Raw genomic sequence first — 21,898 nt, forward strand, 5'->3', positions numbered from 1 at the left:
TAGTCTCTTTATTTAGGCCTATAGGCTACTTTAAGATCATGCAAGCAGAAGATGGCAGGTGGGCCGTTTCATATTTAGAAATAATGATGAAGTTGATGAACAATGAACTTTATACAAAGTAGGCCTAAATCACGTGTTCCTACATTTAGGAGGAGTTACCTGTGATGGAAAAAAACTGTCAAAAATGTGATCTTTGCTATGTTAAGTTATTGTATCAACAGTTAACATATTGGTGTTTGGCAAAAAAAACATGAGGACCTGAGCTGAGTTGAAGTACATTTGTCAAAACGGTGATGATGCTTTTGAGTCTCTTTAATCATGAGGCATTTCTTGAGCAAATTGCTCAGTTAAGGCCAACCTGATTATATTCAAATGTATATTCTGTTAATATTATGTCAAACATATATGCCTACATAGTGGCAGAACACAACTACTTTCCAATGTCAACATTTCAGCATAATGCAACACCACAAGCTTTGTAAATTAACACAAAATTAGATTAATACTTGTAATTCCTTTGCTACAGTTTCAACAAAAATGGGATGTATAAGATGTACAGAGGCAGTGTTTATTGCCACTGAAGTGGAAGGTTTCAAAAGCATTTCAGTAAACATTAGATGTGAATTTGGTGTGATGAGTTGCAATAGAACATCAGAGGAACACTGAAGGGATATGAGGAAAGTAGCAAAGAGGTCAGGAAACACACACACACACACACACACACACACACACACACACACACACACACACACACACACACACACACACACACACACACACACACACACACACACACACAAAAACCTGTGTTGTTGTCAGTGGGATTCATCACAGAAGAGAAAGACATACAGCACTGCTGGTCCGCTCTAGAATAGGCCCATTGCAAGGATGAAAAAGAAAATCTATAACAAAAATAAGATTTTAGTATTTAGATTTTTAGTATCTACTGTACTGTGTCAGTAGAAATAGGTCTGGCAATACTTGTATAGTAGCCTAGGGTCTGGCAAAGCGAGACTAGTAGCCTAATTGACCCAAAAGACTTTTGATGCTATACATTATAATGTACCTACTATATAGGCTACTCTATACTTCCCAGGAATTCCAACAACCTCTAGTATGCACAGAAATTAGTCGCTTTTCATGATATAGCAGTTTTGGAAATGCCTTAGTGTATAATCCACATTATATAAGAAAAAAACTAAAACCTATGTTTGTATGTTACGGTCAACGTTCGGCCTACATCTATGTTGACTATGGATATGCTATTAGTTTTTTTCCATATGAGGATACAGTATGTGCAGTGAGCTTTCAACACATCCTGCAGTATGTATTTTACTTCTGCATAGCTCCAGTAGCTTCAGAAAAAAACAGTATTTAAAGTTCTGCTAAGACAATACCAAGCAACTCTAACCTTGACCCTTGACCCAACATGGCACCCTTGCTCTTTTTCAAACTAATGAAATCTAAAGGAGGCTGCATCAAATCTTATATCCACCAACAAAAATACTCTCAGTTGGGTTTTTTTAGACAGTGTTACAGTCTACAAATGGCCAATTAAAATATGCTATAGAAGGTAAGGCCATACAACCCTCACTGCTGTTCTCCTGATGCACCTCTCCAAACCAACCACTATGCGGCAGTAGTGCTTCATCATAGACTTTGACTACATAGAACGGCCATTCAAATCCACACTGATTAATAGGTAAGAGGTAATTTGGCTCGCGGCCTAAAATTGACTAACGGTAAGTTGTTGTTGTTGTTGTTGTTGTTGAGGGAGAAGTGTACGCTAAGTTCGCAAATGTAAGCCATGTTTGTGTAATTGTCATGATATCTCCATTCTACTTGCTGTAGTTCTGGGAGCTACTGTAATCATCAACCGAACATCGTTGGCAGGCAGCGGCTGCTCGTTTACGGAAGCGCTCTCTCTCGCTCTCTGTCTCTCGTGCCGTCCCGGACACGTCTTCTTTAATTTGAAGGGCACGGTGAAGGCACAGGACACACAGGCGTGCGCGTGCTGCTACAGCCTGTTTCTTTAAACGCAGGAGGAGACATTTGTGTTCCTGAGATGTAGCCTGCCTCGCAAATCTGTCGCCAACATCGCTATAAACCCACCTGCTCCTCCTCCCTGTCATTCCCCCGCTGAGGAAGGAAGGAAGGCGCTGGGATGCCGATAGTTTCATCTGGGAGGCGACTGGAAAGGAAAGTTCAGTGTATTTTCGGTTAACGTTTCACTCCTTCTCCTTCTTGTGATTCCTATTAATTCACATCCTCCACCGAGGCTACCGAGGCTGACCGACTGCTACATCTGTGACAACGGTTTCCTCAAGATCCATTAGCTGTAAAAATCCTCAACACAGAAGAACCAAAACAGGTAAAGGTAATGATTAATCAGCTGCAAGCATGCGTGCTGTTGAGTCTTGAAACCTATCAGGGACATTTATGTAACAGGACGCGCCTCTATTAATTACCAGTGATTGTGACAGCAGAAACACCAATATTGTTGTTTACTTTTATTTCATTCTAACATCCCCTGTAAAGAAATCATGCTGTGAATGTGTGGGTCATTGATACATGTTAAAGCTTACTTGTTTGCAACGTAAAACCATGATAATTAAGAATAAACAAATTTCTCACCTTTTTCAATGCTAGAGATCATGCAGATGAATCATGATCAGGTTTTCACACATTAGTGTACACACAGACTCTGGCACTGACATTTATATTAGGACACACACACACACACACACACAAATTAATGCACGTGTCTGAGTGAATTTGATGGCAAAACACTGAATTAAAATGACCTTCATTTTCTTTTTCTGCCAGACAAAAATTAGGCCAGATACTGTAATTGCTACTGCTGTCCTCTTTCAGCCGATACATCAGTCATTTCTGTTTCAGTATGTAAATATGTACACCTATCATGGGACGCTGAAAGTGTGCAATGTAAAACTTGTGTACTAGTGTTAACAAAACAGAGTATACCACATATCAAATGACACATCCTGACAAAAATCCTTCTCTTGGTTGTCAGGAATATTTGCATATTTATGTGCAGTCAGAAGCTGTTTCAGGTCACTAACTCATGTTATACATTTGTCATTATGCTCTGTTAAAATGGTGTAAACCATATAAGCTTTACCCTTACTCTGCCAATCTGAATCGCACCAAGCACATTATAGTGCTAGAATATAATGTAATGTGAAAGATGCACTGAGGGAGGATTATGCTGCAAGCCTAATAATCTGTAGCAACATTGGATTCCAAAACGCTGCATTTAATTTTAGTCTAAATTCACTGATTATCCCTGACTATCACTCCACAGCACAGGTCTGGCAATGTGAGACTATCACTCACCTAACAGATTTTCTCAGTAGTTACTGAAGCAGCAGCTACTGTACTGTGAAGCTGCTTTTGCAACTTTCCGTACGTATTTCTTCATTCTTACTTACGTAAATATCAGTAACTGGGCATGTAGAAAAATGTGGTCAGTGAACAGACTTCTCTATAAAACAGTGTTTTAATTCCATGCACATGCAGACCTTAGTACACATGCTGTGGGCCTGTTTCACGTTCCAGTCCACGCACAGTGGATTTATTTTTATCATCCCTAATGAGTTTTTGTCATTGCATTTGATTGCATAGCCAGATTCCTTCACATACAGATTATGTAGGGCTGAATGATAATCTTTATCCCAATTAGTTGACATTGTGCAATGTATGCAAGTCAATTATTTGGTGAACCAGATGCTGCTTTTGTGTCTGATAACAACATGGTGACCGTTTTCCTCTACAGAGGACCTTTTTAAGCAGAATGAAGCCAAAGTAAATGTTTCCATTTGGCTGATTTCTATAATTGTTAATTGACAGAATCTGAAATTGCAACTTACAATATAATTTTGCAGTGCAGACATTATACTGCATGTTGTCAGCATATGTCTTCAGTGTTAGACTGTAAGCAAGATCATCTTGACATTCTACAACCTTGGCTGTGATCTGATCATCTGGTCGTCCAAAACTATCTGTGTTGTCAAATAATCCCACCAGAGGAGCCAAGAAGGCTGGCTACAGCCTGCTGTTTGGGTTACACCACATACATCCTTCCTGGCTCTCTCAGCTTTAGCCCCCTCAGGAGGGCGCATGTAAACACCATGACACATTTGTTATTATCAAATCATTCCACTCTCTCCTTGGTGACCGTGAGTGGAATAAGAAGTGGTAATGTGTCTAACTGTAACTGTTCCCGGAAAGACAAATATTTGGCTCTTACTCTGTCATACATTAAGCAAATTAAAACAAATTGTGTATTAGAAATGTAGATCTGCATGTGCTATTTCCACCTTAATCAGTGTCCATATCGCACGTTTTAGTATTTGCTTCTTTCATTATCACCTCCACAAAGTCCTACATACTATACCTCCCCATTGTTCCCAGATATTTGAACATGTTCTCATTCTCCAGTTTTTTCCCCATGTTCCCGAGCACATTAGCACTGATTATGATCAATGTCCGGTTGTTGTGGCGGTTGCCGCTGGGACTGTGGCATGTTGACGTCATTGATAGTGACTGTTAGGTGGTTGGCTGAAGGAAACAATACAGAGCACGTCGCTGGAGGAGCGCAAGTGTCACCTCAGAGTGCAGGCGGAATAAAAGAGGAAAGGAATGAATTTTTTTTAGGCCAGGAATAGTGTAGGCGCTCAGCTTGATGTGAAAGGGAAAATATAGGGATGGGGAAACTAAATTGGTGGGGTGAGCGATTCACTGCCCATGCAGTGGAGGTGGGTAAGATGGAACAACAGACTCTGGGAGAAGATGGGAAGAGGGAAAGGATTAGAGAAATGGGACGATGAGAGAGAGAGAGAGAGAGAGAGAGAGAGAGAGAGAGAGAGAGAGAGAGAGAGAGAGAGAGAGAGAGAGATTAAAGCTTGGGAAAAATAGACAGTGCCAGAGGGAAGTGTGAGAGGATCAATTTAGAGACATTCTGCAAAGAGTGTTGTCACTGAATGGGCTGTCTCGCTCCGCTCTCCCCCTCGCTTCCCTCGACTCGTTTTGCACCCACCCACTCCCACGTGTGCCCTACCACCCTCCTCCACACTCCCCCCACCGAATGCCATACATGGACCATAGGAATACATTATGCCCAGCCAGGCACCAGGTTATTGGTGGACTGAGAGGCCAGCATGTTTGTGGGCACATGTGGAGTACAGAGGCAGCCCTCCTCTCTGCACAAAAGTCATGGCCCCCATCTCTTCAAGGTCATGTGAATAATTATAAAAAAGGCTCTGTCGTTTCCCCGTCCCCAAGCAGATAACCCTGTCTCCCTACTGACCAAAAATATGTCCCTAATGTACAGGGCATCGTTTCAACCATGTAGAGAATATATTGGGTTAATGTCTGCCAAGATTTGGCTGTGCACCTGACAATGTTAGATTAAGTGTCCGCTCACCCTCATAGAACATTTTGACATTTTTTGGTCCTTCCTCACCTGTTTCCCTGCTGCCACAGTTTAGTGCCCAAATCAGCTCTTTTAAGGCTCAGACATGTCCACAAGCACAATACGATGTCCCCATCTACTGTATGTGGCTGATTTTTTGTTTAAGGGATTTTACATCTGAGCATTTCTTGCTTGCTTTTATTTTGTCATCTTTGGTGATGATTACAGTGTCTGTATCTTTTTTTTCCTTTAATTTCCCATTAATTGTATGGCCATATTTTTTCACGGAAGTTTGAATTTCTATAATTGGCACTCTTTTATCGTCAGCCATGTTGGACATCACCGTATTTACTATTACTAATTACATAGTTATTCATTTTTCATCAACTCATTGAAGCAGTTGCCTCTGAAGTTAAGATGCTGCACATGTTTTGCATTTAAATCAGACATTTAAAAATATTTTATAAACTGTGTGCAGTAGCTTAAATTACTATTGTCTCCTATCAATCTGCAATAGAGAAAAGCAAAACAGTCATTTATTCACACAATAATCGAATAGTTACTTGAATGAATGCATTTAGATTGCTTTTTTTATTCCTGTCCTCTACTCTGTTTGTCTGATCTCTCTGCAGCTCCTCTCTCTGTGTTGTTGTTTATTCCCTGCTGTTGACTTTTGTGGTTCTGGACGGTGCAGCGGTTCTTCATGTTAGTGTGTGGCAGGTGCTCTGAGCTGATAGGAACTGACTGAACATCTCCCTGGTTACTGCTGGACTGGCGGGCGGCTTAGGCACAAGTAGAGAGGATGTTAAACTGTGTCCAGGTGTTTTTTCTTCTCCAAATCTTCCATTCAAAAGCTCCAAGAGGTTAGGACAGTAGGGGAATATGTTTCTCCTTGTCTCTTCCTGCTCTTTAGCTGTTGCTTTTATTTTGGTCTTTCAATTTCGTCTCTCATACATGCAGCTGTATTCTTCTGTTTTCAAGGCCGTGAGAAGGCAGGTAATTGAACAGTCATGAATTGGTGGGAGCCTGACTCACTCAGTTGTCTTGCTGGCTCAATAGGGTCTCATGACAGTCCTGCACTCATCAGCTGAATAGCCTTGTCATTTGTGAAAGAGGCTGCATGGCGTGCTGTTCAGTGTTCCAGTGATAGAAATCCTCTCTGTACCTTTTTTAAATTAATTTTCTGTAGTACATTATATCATCATTTACTGGCCACAGAGACTTTGGTTTTGTTCCTTACATAAATCTCTCCATATAATTCTGATGCTACACAAGAATGTTATCTTCAGGGTAAGATGTTCTGGATGAATATGAATTTAAATTCCTAAAATGCAAACATGATGTGCATCTTGCAAGTGGAAACATTCCTATTGTTTTCTTTGTCACAGAAATCTTAAGAAATGGACGGAGATAATCCGAACCAAAGCCAGACGCAAGAAGACAACCCAAAGGGAGCAGCAGAAGCTTTAACAACAACTCCAGCTCCGGCATCAGATACAGCGGCCCCGGCCACAGATTCCACTGCCGGCCAGCCTGGAGCTCCTGCCAGGCCTAGACGGCCCCAGAGAAGCGCCAGAGTAGAGGGCTCTGTTGACATCTCCGAACTTAAAGCTGAACCCAAAGCTGAACCCACTCCAGTGGCTAACCAGGACGAGTGCATTCCTGATGGCACTGTGGCAAGTCGCCCCAAAACCTCTGGCCCTGGAGCAGTCAAACCCGTAGGAGAGCGCACCGGGCCCAGCGCCAAGGCTGGTCCTAAAGGATTGGGCCACCACCCGGTTAGGGCTGCCTCAGTCCCCCACCCACCTGCTAGCAGGCCTGAGGCTCCTCACCTGAACCCTCATGCACAGAGAGCCTTCTCTGTAGCAGGTACAGCTGACACTCAGACCCAGATTGTGGAAGACTTCAGGCAAGTTCCCTCATCTGTTTTTCCCACCATGATTTAGCATGTCTTAACATCGCCTTTATTTCCCAAACTGCTGAGAAAAAAAGCCTGGCACACATAGTATTTATTTATATACACTGACAGTCACCAGTGCAAGGCTACATGACTAGAGTGAACATGTAGTCAGATTCTGGTGTTTTTTGCGAAATACTGTCATCATAATTATTTGTTTCTGTGTCATGAAACATTTACTTTGACTACTTTTTTTTTTTTTTTTTTTTTACAAATTCAACAACCAAATTGGTTGTTGTGAAGTGAAGAATCTCTCTGAATAATATCAATATCCCAAATTTGGTCAGAATACATGGCATACAGTTATTTTTTTTTCTAAATTACATCCATTTCAGTGTTAGGTTTGTGTCTTTCTTTCCCTCTGGTTCCTTTTTATCTATGGGTGTGTTTCTAACCACTTCCTGCTTTAGTAGGTAGTGAATCACTGTAAAGTGACTTGGATTAGGTTGCTAAATTAATGGGAACATTTTAACAGAAGTGTTGTGGCACAGAAAACTTAAATGATTGAAGTCTGATTTAATGCCAATTAATGTGAATGAACAAGAAAAATGGCAAACCTAAATGTACATGTAACATGTATGCAGTTTAATCAGCTACAGCATGCTGTGGCTGTGAGAAGGGTTTGCTGGAAGTGGAAATGTAATGATAACACTGCAAGTATAGTGAGCTCACTGCTTTTTATAGAACATTTTTGGAATTTTCTTGGGAGCTGAATCTCAAGTGCCCTGGAACAACTGGAAACCTAAATGTCCTTTATCCTTTGCCACCACTTTTGGCCAGTAAACAGAGAAGAGCTGCATGTTCAATTGTTTCAATAGCTTCCCTGCAAATACACTGTAAATACTGCATTAAATATACAGTAGATCCTATACATGTGTAATATTCAGACTGGTCCAGGGTTGGCTTGGCTTTCAGCACCAGTGGATTTGAACACAGGACTTCTTGTTTTTAAGTGACATTAACTATGGGGCTTCCAGGTAGCCCAATATATCAAATCACACTGCACGAATTAACAACAAACAAGGTGTAAATACAATCCCTTACACAACCTTTGGTTTGCACCAGTGCTGTCTGGCAACTGCCCTCATCAATGGTGTTAATTAACCTAATGGAAACAGTAGCTGCTGGAAATGAACACAGTCAGTTTGTACTCAGTTTTGTAATGTCCAATCTTTTTACTTAATATTAATATTTCTTCAGTCATTTTATGCAATTTCCTCAGCATATGAATCAGAATGGCTAAATTAATTACATCATTATCATTTTTATTAATACAAGGGTTCTGCTGTGTCACTCAGAGTCTGTAGGTTATGAACCTGAGGTGTGTAGGAGACGAGAGTTTATAAGTGATACTACCTAACACCCTTTTCCAACAGGCTGCACATCATCACTTGGAACGTGGGTTCGGCCACGCCACCTGATGACATCACTTCTTTGCTGGGGCTGAATGTGGGTGATGGAAACACAGACATGTACATTATCGGGTGAGTGTTTTGTGGCGCATCTAGTTTCTTCCACATAAAAGCTGAATTTTCCGGCGCCTTGGTAGCTCACCTGGAAGAGCACATGCCCATATATAGAGGTTTACTCCTCGACGCAGCGGCCATGGGTTCGACTCCGACCTGCGGCCCTTTGCTGCATGTCATTCACCCTCTCTCTCCCCTTTCAAGTCTCCATCTGTCCTACAAAAATAAAAGCCTAAAATGCCCAAAAAATAAATTAAAAAACCCTGAATTTTCCATTTATGTACATTTTTCCCACATGGACACCTAAAACAATGTCCCTAATGAGCAGCCAGGCTTAATTCTTTACCACAGTGATTATGTCTCTCTCCTTACGGCTACAATTTTCTTTCATTTATTAATCCTCCCTTACATTATCAAAGCTCCCACTCAACAGCTCCTCTTACATCTCTGTCGACTGTTAACCCCTGTGTGTTGTGTGTCATTTTTCTTCAAGGCTGCAGGAAGTGAATTCCATGATTAACAAAAGGCTAAAAGATGTCCTCTTCACAGACCAGTGGAGCGAGGTCTGCATGGAGAGACTCAGCCCCTTTGGTTATGTGCTGGTCAGTAATGGCTTTTATTATCAAAACATATGCACACTCTCATAGTAAAATACTAAACAGCTTAGATTCATACACATGACGTGATCGCTGATAAGATCTCTGCTTCTCCGCTACTGTTTCGGCTCATTTTGTTCCCTGAGCAACGGATGGGGTGATAATTCATAACAGGCGTGTAATGTCAGCGTATCTGCTATCTTCCGCTGTCTGCCAAGCTCAAAATGCAAAGTCAAGCTCTCACTGTTTCTCAGTCTCCCTTCTGTGTGCCTTTATGACTGCATATCTGCACCTTTTTCTCTTTCTATTTCACAATGCCTACACATACCCACTGTGGGAATGTAGTATACTAAGAAATGCAATAGGTTTCATGGAATGCACACAATAAATCAGATGTAGCAAATACTTCCTAAAATGTATTCCATACTGTATATGAAATAAGACGAGCATGGCTATGTTATTTTCTGAAGAACTGTCTGGTGTGTTGGTATCTACCAGGTTTTATGTTTTTAAGGGGCAGGTACTGCAGCTGTGGTTGGTGTTCGTCTGGCTGCGTCTGAAACGATGCTTGGCTCTGTTGGCATGGTGAGCCAGAGAGCCTGAATCAGCTGTCGAGCTGAAAGAGCTAGACAAATGTCTCCCAGGATGCTGTTTTATTTTTGGATCATGTTGTTGTCCGTGTTGATGGGCCTCTGACAGTGAGACTGATGCTGTCCCCCGGCTGTATCACGGTCTGCTACGTTAGCTTTAACCTCGTTAAAATCATTTCCTTTTTGTGTACTTCATGTGGATATTAATACTGTGAACATGTTAAGGGGATGTGTTAATTTGAGATTGTCTTGAGCAAAGGGAGATGCATGGTGTCAGTAGGAATCAGTCTAGTTATGACATGGTGGACAGACACGTAGTAATGAGACACCCCATCAGTTCTTTTTCACTCTGAGATAGTGCTCACCAACGCTCATTCAGTCAGGTTCAAACTGTAACTACTGCAGACACAGGAAAGCTTATTGTCCTTCACTGCAGAAACATTGAGCCAACAAAACATTTTTTTCTGGCTATTCACCACACAGCTGCTGATTGTCCACACACACCATCACACACGCTACAATTTAAATGCACAAATTAGCAAGGAAAGTTTTTTTCTGGCCCTTATCTCTAATTGCAACATGGTCACTCTTTTGAATGTGTTACCGTGACTTATTGTATGCTTTTCAACCACAGTACATGCAGGCAAAAAAGGGGATTCTATTCTCTCAGACTTTAGGCACAGATGCACACACACACTCATTGTATGTGTCCACACACATAGCACAAATAAAGTGGGTCCACTTTACGGTTCAGTAGAATCCATTACGCAACAAAGTTTTGTTGCGTAACGTAAACAGTAAGTGGCGAACAAATGTCAAAATCTACAAATAGCTGGTTAGTATACAAGCGAGCGGGTCTTACTGTATGTCACGTGCAAAGATGTGTGCCTCCATTACTGGCCACAGGGCATTTCAGGCCGGGTGTGATCATGCTTCTTCCGTCTGCAGTTGGGGGTTGGGATGTGTGGACCACTGGAGGAAGGGAGAGGGAGGGATGGACATAAATATCTGGTGAGGGGCTTGACATAGCATGCAAATACCTCATCTTGTTCCACAATGCATGTGTCATATTTCTGCCCCTCTTGTGCAGTACATAAATATGTACACCTTTTTTTTATACCATTGGTGAACAAATGTCAAAATCTACATTTCATTATGTAGCAGAACAAGATGCAAGTGCTATTGAGATAATGGTGGAGGGCTTGGAGAAAGGAAAGGTCTGACCATCAAGTGCCTTCAGCGTGTACATCACGTTTCCTCTACAAAGTGGTTTGATGCCACAGCGAGGGTAGACCACAAGCTATGGCCTCCTTAATGTGCAGTGCTTCATGTAAAGTAGTAGGAGAGCTGGACCGCTGGCTCCTGCAGGGCTAAATGGAAATGAAAGGGGGCAGAAAGAGGAGGGGGGAGAGAAAGTGAAGCAGAGCAGCAGAAATGGACACACCGCAAAGCCGGACTCAGCTCAGAAAATTTGTTTATTGAAATATTAGTGCTAAAGATAAAGATATTTATACAGTTACCCTGAACTTTATAGCTGCTCTCTTTTCAGAAATATGCAAAGTGCCTCCTCCTAACTCGCACTGTGTACCTACCTATTCATGTTATCATATTTTTTCGCCATGTCTGTCTGTCTCACCTGCCTATCCCTCAGGTGACCTCCCAGCGGATGCAGGGATTGTTACTACTGGTCTTTGCCAAGTACTTCCATCTGCCCTTCCTCCGCGGAGTCCAGACTGAGACCACCCGTACTGGCCTGGGGGGTTACTGGGTGAGACGGCTCCTGACACCATTCTGTGATCAGCACTGTGTTATGGAAATTTCAGTTTAGCTGAACATAGGACGACATCTCTGCAGGAGTGACTAGATTTAAGCTTGCATCACTGTCACTGATACCCTGATTTCCACTTTCCACTACAGTCTACACACTTCTACTGCTCGGTGTGTAAATAATGGAGGTTGTTTGTATTTATCCAGTCTTGTTACTTGATATGCTATGATATACAGTGAGGAAAATAAGTATTTGAACACCCTGCTATTTTGCAAGTTCTCCCACTTAGAAATCATGGAGGGGTCTGAAATTGTCATCATAGGTGCATGCAAAAAATCCAGAAATCACAATATATGATTTTTTAACTATTTATTTGTATGATACAGCTGCAAATAAGTATTTGAACACCTGTCTATCAGCTAGAATTCTGACCCTCAAAGTCCTGTTAGTCTGCCTTTAAAATGTCCACCTCCACTCCGTTTATTATCTTAAATTAGATGCCCCTGTTTGAGGTCGTTAGCTGCATAAAGACACCTGTCCACCCCATACAATCAGTAAGAATCCAACTACTAACATGGCCAAGACCAAAGAGCTGTCCAAAGACACTAGAGACAAAATTGTACACCTCCACAAGGCTGGAAAGGGCTACGGGGAAATTGCCAAGCAGCTTGGTGAAAAAAGGTCCACTGTTGGAGCAATCATTAGAAAATGGAAGAAGCTAAACATGACTGTCAATCTCCCTCGGACTGGGGCTCCATGCAAGATCTCACCTCGTGGGGTCTCAATGATCCTAAGAAAGGTGAGAAATCAGCCCAGAGCTACACGGGAGGAGCTGGTCAATGACCTGAAAAGAGCTGGGACCACCGTTTCCAAGGTTACTGTTGGTAATACACTAAGACATCATGGTTTTAAATCATGCATGGCACGGAAGGTTCCCCTGCTTAAACCAGCACATGTCAAGGCCCGTCTTAAGTTTGCCAATGACCATTTGGATGATCCAGAGAAAGTCATGTGGTCAGATGAGACCAAAATAGAACTTTTTGGTCATAATTCCACTAACCGTGTTTGGAGGAAGAAGAATGATGAGTACCATCCCAAGAACACCATCCCTACTGTGAAGCATGGGGGTGTAGCATCATGCTTTGGGGGTGTTTTTCTGCACGTGGGACAGGGCGACTGCACTGTATTAAGGAGAGGATGACCGGGGCCATGTATTGCGAGATTTTGGGGAACAACCTCCTTCCCTCAGTTAGAGCATTGAAGATGGGTCGAGGCTGGGTCTTCCAACATGACAATGACCCGAAGCACACAGCCAGGATAACCAAGGAGTGGCTCTGTAAGAAGCATATCAAGGTTCTGGCGTGGCCTAGCCAGTCTCCAGACCTAAACCCAATAGAGAATCTTTGGAGGGAGCTCAAACCCCGTGTTTCTCAGCGACAGCCCAGAAACCTGACTGATCTAGAGAAGATCTGTGTGGAGGAGTGGGCCAAAATCCCTCCTGCAGTGTGTGCAAACCTGGTGAAAAACTACAGGAAACGTTTGACCTCTGTAATTGCAAACAAAGGCTACTGTACCATATATTAACATTGATTTTCTCAGGTGTTCAAATACTTATTTGCAGCTGTATCATACAAATAAATAGTTAAAAAATCATACATTGTGATTTCTGGATTTTTTTTTTAGATTATGTCCTCACAGTGGACATGCACCTACGATAACAATTTCAGACCCCTCCATGATTTCTAAGTGGGAGAACTTGCAAAATAGCAGGGTGTTCAAATACTTATTTTCCTCACTGTATATAATGCTGATTCATCCAGTTTTATGAGAATAAAGACCAGTTCTTTAAACAGGGGGTTGCTACAGTGTGTTACTGAAAGACAATAACATGCTCGGAGACAGAACTAAGATCCTGTTCACTGAAAAGTTATGTAGCACTTATTTTTAAATGAAATCCTCCCTGTATGAAGTCAGACAGGCATCACCACTTTCTGTAGATTTTATACTGAAACATCTTATGTGTTTTAGTGGGTCAGAGCAGTTGGGAGACCAGCAGGTAGAAATCCGCAGACTCATCCTGTCCCCCAACTGTGCACTTTACTGTTAGCATTAAATATTGATGACATTCTTCACTAATGAAGATGAATGAGTAAACTTCCTGTTTGTCTGTGGCACAGACACTTGCACCAATCAATTGACATATACTGTCTTTAGGCACTTTTCCATCACTGACTGACTATTTAATTTAGCTTCCAGTGAAATGATGAGACAATTAATACAAACGCTTTCTTGCCTTCCTCTCTTTAATATTATTTAACCTCCCCTGTGCTTGTCGGTGTTACAGGGGAATAAAGGTGGTGTGAGCGCCCGCATGTCAGCGTTCGGCCACACCATCTGCTTCCTCAACTGCCACCTGCCGGCTCACATGGAAAACTCAGAGCAGCGCATGGAGGACTTTGAGAGTATCCTGCAGCAGCAGCAGTTTGAGGGCCAGGCTGCCATCGGGGTTCTTGACCATGAGTAAGTCAGCACAACCTTTGCACTCTGATATATCTGTGCTAAACAATCCCAGACTTGTTTTCTCCATATTTATGTCTTATGAGGGAAATGGCAATCCCTCATAATCGGCATTGCAAAAATACTTATGCACTTATTTTTTCACAGTGTGGTGTTCTGGTTCGGAGATCTCAATTTCCGCATTGATGACCTAGATATGCAGGTGGTAAAATCAGCCATCGATAACAACAAATTTTCAATGTTGTTGGAAAAGGATCAGGTAAAAATGGGGTCTAATATACTGTATAAAGACTATGACATTTAACTCCTCTGCATGTAGTCCTCCTGAAAAGCAACTTGCCCCTTAACTCGTCTGTATTCATAGCACCAGGTTAACTTTTGATTGACTTTTTCATTTTGAACAAAAATAGTCTTTCCATTTAAATCTTATGGAAAAGCATTAAAACACCCCAATAAACTGTTCACCCTAAAATCTTAACTTGAGATCATAATTCTTGTGATGACTTGTCATTTCACAAGCTGAAATTACGTTTACGTTATGTTTAATTAAATGTAATTAATTAATTAATTAAATATATTAAATGTTTTGTTTTTGTCTGGTGGACTGTTTAGGTGATGTCACTAGAGGGCAATAAAGAAACACACTATCTTCTCACTGGAGCTGTCAGTGAGTGCCAAACAGAAATCCTCAGTGAGTGATGTCTACTAATTCTCATTGTTACAGCTCAATATGGCCAAAGACAGTGAGACAGTGTTGGAGGGTTTCCAAGAGGGGCCACTAAAATTCCCTCCCACCTACAAGTTTGATGTTGGAACAGATACATACGACACAAGGTTGGTGATGCCAGGGGTGCTGTTATGAATTCTAGACAACTGACCAGATATCACAGAGTCTAGCTTAGTAATACCAAAGCCGGTCTACGGAAAGCCTTTCCACTCCCTATTCAGCCCCATTGTACCGAATTTGGTTGCAGTTCCACCAGAGTTCCACTGGGGGTGATCGTGGTCCAGTGCAAAATAAATGGGACTCTATGGAGCTAGACGGCTAAATTTGTCTCTTTCGCCTGATTCTCATTGAGAAATCTCAGATTTGATTGTAGTTTTTGCAAGTTCAACTTGGATTATAGGTCGAGAGTTGAATGAACGAGTACTTATGTCCTTTTGATTTCTTACAGGTTGAGTCGTTGTTGCCCATAACACGCTAGCATTCTACTAATGAATGCTGATTGGTCAGTGAAGGACTGATTACGATTGGAGATCCCGCTTGACGGCATCCGAAGCAGAACCAGAATGTCAGAGTGAATATTTCGGCGTGGTCTTTAAAACATTAGCAAACCTCTTTCTAGCACGTGTATTAACAGGGAGAGCCTAACCTGTCAGCTGCGTTGTCGATGCCTCGAGAGAAAAAAGGAAGCGACTCAGAGCTTGCCGTAAAACAGTATCTCTGGCCATACGATGTGTATGACGTCATTGACATTTTAAAAAGGCTTTTTAGAACAAAAAAGCCACTTTAAAAAAAAATCTAACACCCAGCAGTGTGCATTTTCTTAGCCTCCCCTTTCGAATGCAACATTCAAATTACTAGACAAAAAATGAAAGTGCCTCTTTTTTCTCTCCATTTACTGTTATTAAACGGTTGTTTAAGTTGGTATTTTTGTATTTTTTCTCTTGCTCCATCTCTCTTTCTGTCATCCACCAAGTGGGAAGAAGCGTAAACCAGCTTGGACCGACCGGATCCTGTGGCGCCTGAGAGCCACTGCTACTGCCGGCGCTGCTGTCAGCACAGGGAAGCGTTGCTCCATTTCAGCGCTGACCAGCGGGACCAAAGTGACACAGCACTACTACCGAAGTCACATGGAATACACCGTCAGTGACCACAAACCAGTCTCCTCCATCTTTACCCTGCAGGTTTGAAATCTTTCGATACTGGTGCTAATACCATAATAAAATAGTTAGTAGTTAAAATAGTAGTTTCGGTACCAACACCAAAACAATACTATTTTCAACACCTTAGTTTACGTGTAAACTCAAACTGCTGTACAAGAACTTTTATATATATATATATATATATATATATATATATATATATATATATATATACATACATACATACATACATACATACATACATACATACATACATACATACATACATACATACATACATACATACATAGAGAGAGAGAGAGATACTCCTCGACGCAGGTTCGACTCCGCCCTGCAGCCCTTTCCTGCATGTCATTCCCCCCTCTCTCTCTTTTCATGTTTTCAGCTGTCCTATATAAATAAAGGCCTAAAATGCCCCAAATCATAATCAAAAATTAAAAAAACTTAGCAAAGTTATGATTTAAATCAGGAAACTGCTCAAATTGGACCTAAGAACATGACCATGCATTTGGTGCTAAGTTTATCTTAGAAACTTTACAGTCGAGCGCCTGGGTAGCTCAGTTGGTAGAGTGTGCGCCCATATAGAGAGGTTTACTCCTCGACACAGCAGCCGCGGGTTCGATTCTGACCTGCGGCCCTTTGCTGTATGCCATTACCCCTCTCTCTCCCCCCTTTCATGTCTCGAGCTGTCCTATAAAAATAAAGGCCTAAAATGCCCCAAAAAAATCTTTAAAAAAAAAAGAAACTTTACAGTCACTTTGCACTATATAAATGTTTATGGTAAATGTTCTTTGTAGTTCCCATACAAGGTGGATATTCCCCTGGTCACAATCATAGTGGAGGATGAGTGGAATAGTATTGCTGATGCCACAGCAAAATTCAAACTGGTGCCCAGCTACCCTCGCAGCTCCTGGGACTGGATCGGACTGTACAAGGTAAATAGTCTTACTTCTACTGGCCAAATAACGTTATGGCTAATCATCAGGAGTAGTACAACACATACTTCTGTGCATTATTAATTTTAATCATGTAGTTACTGTTAGTGATTGTGCTGCCCATCTCCAGGTGGGTTTCAAGCACCATAAGGACTATGTGGGATACGTGTGGGCCAAGCAAGAGGAAGCTGATTTTAATCGACAAGAACAGCAGGTAATCTGGTTGCGTGCTGAATTCTCTTCAGGGGTCATTTTGTTTCACATTTAATGGATATCTGACTAACTGTTTTCCAGGTAACCTTTACCGAGGAGGAATTGCCTAAAGGCTCAGGGGACTTTATCTTGGGTTACTATAGCAACAACATGAGCACCATTGTGGGTGTAACAGAGCCATTTCAGGTAATCATGGCACTGCTTTCTTGAGGTTAAAACAATCAAATGCATTAGCACTAAGAAAGGGACATTACATCTGTTGTACTATACTAATACTGCTGGTGTTCCCATCTGCATCTTAACAATTCTTTCATTATCTTTACCAATATTTACCTCAAATATTTATTCAAACATTTTGCTGCGCTTTCTCCATATTCTATCTCTTACATCCCCCTCTTGTCCTCTTTTTTTTAAATCTTTCTTCAGATCCAGCTTCCCACTTCAGGTCCTGACACCAGTTCTTCAGACAGCTCTGACTTCAGCTCAGAGGATGACAGCACTGTTGTCCTCATGAAGACGAGGTCCCGCAGCCCCAGTCCACGCAAGGCCAAGCACCGCAGCCATCGCAGCCACCGTAGCCACAGCCACAGTCGCAGCCGCTCTGGCAGCCCTGCACAGGCCAAAATGAAAATGCTCAATGTCACTGCTTCTCCATCCAGCACCACCACAGCTGAGAGTGAGTCCACAAGACTTCCAGCAGAGGGCAGCAGCAGCCAGGTGTCTGCTTCTGTGGTGAAAGAAAAAGACATAGAGGGTTCAGGGGTGTGATACACAACCTAGTCCTGCTGTTGTCACAGGTCACATAGCCAACTGTTGTGTCTTTTATTAAATACATCCACTACACTGTATGTTTTCTGTAATGAAAATATACAGTTTCTGATGCCATCCTTTTCAGGAACAGCCATCTGGTTTGTCCAGAAGGCTTACTTTGCCTTGAGTTCTATTAAGCTGTGCACATATTTTTTTATTTGTAAACCTTTCACTCTGTCCTGTGTTTCTTCTATCTTTGTCCGTTCTCAGGTGTGGACAGTACAGGGAGCTGACACCTTGCATTAGGAAATACTCATGGATGTTATGGTCATGTAAAGTAAAAGAGTGGTTACTTAATGCTTTTTAGAAACCATCTTCCGCATATTCCGCCGATGAATTGAAACCCTGCACTGATTTACTTAGCAGTCAAGTCAGCAGACTGCATACCAACGAAAGTAAACGCTTTTGAGACAAGGAGTATGACGTATGAGTATGACGCACTTGACAATGCTCACAAATCGCTCAGTTTGCTTTAGTTGTGGAACATGTATCTATTGTGTAACAAATCCGCTCGGACCAATAGGACCATAGAGACATGGTGAAAAAAGCATTTTATTCTAAAACATCCCACATAAGCATCACCAGCTCTATCAACAATCACTAACATTTTTAGCTTCTGCAAATGGAGAGATGCACTTTGACTTGGCGATATGAGTCTACTCTTGTGGATATTCCATGCTTCGGAAATTCATCAACATGACGCAAGGAACATTTCAAATGATCCCTCCAGGGTGCATGAAAAAAGTGGGTGGGGCCTGGGGTTTAGGGGGCTCGGCCACCAGCCATGGCAGCGTCACAGCACATGTCAGCTGAGAAAGTGAATGTGAGCGTAAAAGGCCTTAAAATAGGCTGCCAAATCAGTGCAGTGGGATGTGAGGGGTGTGGGGGGCTAGCTGTCAGCTAGCTGCATGGCTGTCTTGGCAGAACTAGTTGATTAATTGTTGGCCTCTAACTCTGTACTTCAGTGTTAACTACAGCAATATCTGACCCAAGAAACATATACAGTATATTGCTTGGACTCATTCCTTTTATATGAGTTAATGCGCCTTATATAACTCTTGCTTTTCACAGCAACAAAGTTACTTTTTGAATAATTCACCAAGAAAACAAAACAATCACATATTTGTGACTGCATTGTAAGTAGTATGATACAACGCTGACATGTTCCACTATTGTGAAATATCACAATGCTAATGTGATATTTCCAATAAATGAAATTGTCCTATCTAATGCTTTTATTTTTTGTATGAAATTTTGCTTTCTTTCAGTTCACTGTTCCTGTGTTTGTTTTTGCGTTTTCTCTTGCTCAGATCATCCCTTACTGATCCTGGTGGTTAGCTGACAGTGACAATAGTCACAATAATCGTGTTGCATTGTTACCATGTGACCTCTGATGCACCATCTTAGACACTTGTACTTTTGGGCTGTTAGCGTAGGACAGTGTATACTGTTGTAGCTGTAACCTCAGTGTGTATGTCTGTAAACAGTTTTTTGTGTGTATGTGTTTTTATGGACGTACGTGTGTGTGTGTGTGTGTGTGTGTGTGCGTGTGTGTGCACGTGCGCGGTGCCTGCCTGCGGGGCTAGTTGTGATAGTGAAGGGGGTGTGACTGTGTTTGCATGGTTTGCTGCTGGACATACTGTACATTCCGGTACTGTGATTTTTGTGCCGTAAAGTGCTGTTTTTGACTCCTCTTTGTTATAATTGTGACTGTGGAAATTGTTAGAAAAACTTGGTAAGGACAGTATAAAAATTTAACTTCCGTGTAAGTGTTAGGTGAAGAAAATGCAGGGCAACTATGCTTATTATGCAGTAATCTGAAATTGTTTGAATAATTTCATAGTGCATTTATGTATTTTTATTGTTTTTGAAAATGAAAAATCTAATGGACCTTTGTTTAGAGTAACTTGTTAAGATTGTATGACTGTGTCCTACTTTAAGTAATTTAAGTAAGTAAGTATGGTCAGTTCTGCAGTCATGACCAGTGACTATCTAATGTGAAATGTTAATGGAAAAAATGCTGTGTCTATAGAATGTTATTGTTTTATAATGAAGTGGCTAAAATAGAAGAAATATGTATGTAAAGGACAAATATTAAGTATGGTAGAAAACAAAATAGGAGACAATCTATGCCACAAAGATTATTTTACTTAAATTATGTATTTATTTTCTTATTTAACTGTTAAATGAGCCTGAATTCTGCTGGCCAGTGAGGGAGCTTTATTTCAATGGATATTACAGAGTATTGATAATTATTTTCTTGCTCTATAAGCAACTATGAAGAGAGAGTCTGATTTCTCCAGTTTGCCATTTTAGTAAATCCAGATCAAATGTTGCTTTTATTGTCTGAAGTGTAGATTGTTTAGTCTACCGGTCGTTGTATAATTGTGAATGAAATAAAAAAAATGTAAAAATAGCAAGCCTATGAGATACTAATTGATGGCATATGAAAATTGTTTATCTCTGTGAAATCATCTGATGAATGAAGCAAAAGGGTTTCTTAGGGGTTGCTTGCTTTGTTCTTTAACCTAAAAACTAGTGCAACACTGTCCAAAGAAAAAATATACTCCCTTTCAAATTGTGCTGTCTGTGTGTTTCCTGAGTCTGTTCATATTTATTGTCATTGCTTGAAAAATGGGTAATTACATTGTAATCTATTGTTTCTTATATGTTTATATATCAGAATAAGTGAAAACATGATATTGATCAAAGGTACAACAAAACATAAACTTATGTACATAACATTCATACTCACAACATAACAAAAATAACAATACATCGTACAACACTCAAAACAAGCCCAAAACCTGTCTAATACATACAGTTAATCACATAATCAAGTATATCTTTAATTGTTTACAACAGAAAGAAAGCAGTAGTCTAGAATCAGGGGTTTTCAAACTTTGTGTGTGGACCACTATTTGTAATCAAAAATGTACACGGACCACCTGATAATACACATAAAATATGTCTACACACAGTCCTACCTAAATTAATCTGCACCTCTTAATAGGCCTACTAGCACTAAAACTATAATTGGTCATCGCATCAGTACAACAGGCTTGTTTACTGCACACAACTGCTGCCACATATTTATTTACTCAAGCGCACGAGGGCATAATCAGGTTCATTTGAACAACAGGCTTATTTCCATAGCAATGGAGTATTAACTCTATACAGTAATAAGAACACTTGGATATAGTCAAAATTTCAAAACCTTTGGCGATTTTAGGGGATTATTAATCTTCAGAGTTTTACAAGTCCTCAAAAAGTAGGCTATGAGTTTGTCCACTTAACAGCACATCCGCAAAACATTTCAGAAATGCGAGATCAAACTGGATATTAAAATAATAATAGTCCTTATTCATTCCATTTATTATTTAAAACTGTTTGTTTCATATAAACTGCCTATAAAGGCTATGCGTGTGATGGGATCATGACAACATTCTTTGCATCTGGCCCTATACACATTTAATGAAAACACAGTAGGCCTACTCATGGTTAAAAATTAAAAAAAAAGTTGTTTATGGGAATTTCCTGGTAAAATGAAGATTAAAAAACTATTATTTTATATTTTATTTTGCTTTTCCACGGACCACCTGCAGTATCCTCATGGACCACTAGTGGTCCGTGGACCGCAGTTTGGGAATGACCATGGTCTAGATCAGTGGTTCCCAACCTGGGGTCCAGGGACCCCTAAGGGGGGCGGCAAAGATCACAGGGGG

The 21,898-nt window shown here is 41.1% G+C and overlaps 1 protein-coding gene across 4 annotated transcripts; it reads left to right on the forward strand.

The window, feature by feature from the left end:
* Positions 1-1,849: 1,849 nt before the first annotated feature.
* On the forward strand, positions 1,850-20,755 carry inpp5jb (inositol polyphosphate-5-phosphatase Jb). 4 transcript variants are annotated; one of them, XM_035992875.1, is made up of 14 exons: positions 1,850-2,371; positions 6,823-7,343; positions 8,768-8,875; positions 9,351-9,459; positions 11,695-11,811; positions 14,156-14,331; positions 14,476-14,587; positions 15,053-15,162; positions 16,029-16,236; positions 17,013-17,150; positions 17,281-17,364; positions 17,445-17,549; positions 17,790-19,712; positions 19,760-20,755. In XM_035992875.1, exons 2-13 carry the CDS (start codon positions 6,835-6,837, stop codon positions 18,129-18,131), a joined length of 2,118 nt encoding a protein of 705 aa, XP_035848768.1. In that variant the 5' UTR covers positions 1,850-2,371; positions 6,823-6,834; the 3' UTR covers positions 18,132-19,712; positions 19,760-20,755. The 4 variants fall into 4 exon arrangements, with proteins under 4 accessions (XP_035848768.1, XP_035848771.1, XP_035848774.1 ...); XM_035992878.1 differs by having other exon boundaries at positions 17,790-19,708; XM_035992881.1 differs by lacking the exon at positions 1,850-2,371 and adding an exon at positions 6,102-6,297.
* Positions 20,756-21,898: the final 1,143 nt, after the last annotated feature.

Source organism: Sander lucioperca, chromosome 2 (genome assembly GCF_008315115.2).
Source record: "Sander lucioperca isolate FBNREF2018 chromosome 2, SLUC_FBN_1.2, whole genome shotgun sequence".
Taxonomy (NCBI): Eukaryota; Metazoa; Chordata; class Actinopteri; order Perciformes; family Percidae; genus Sander; species Sander lucioperca.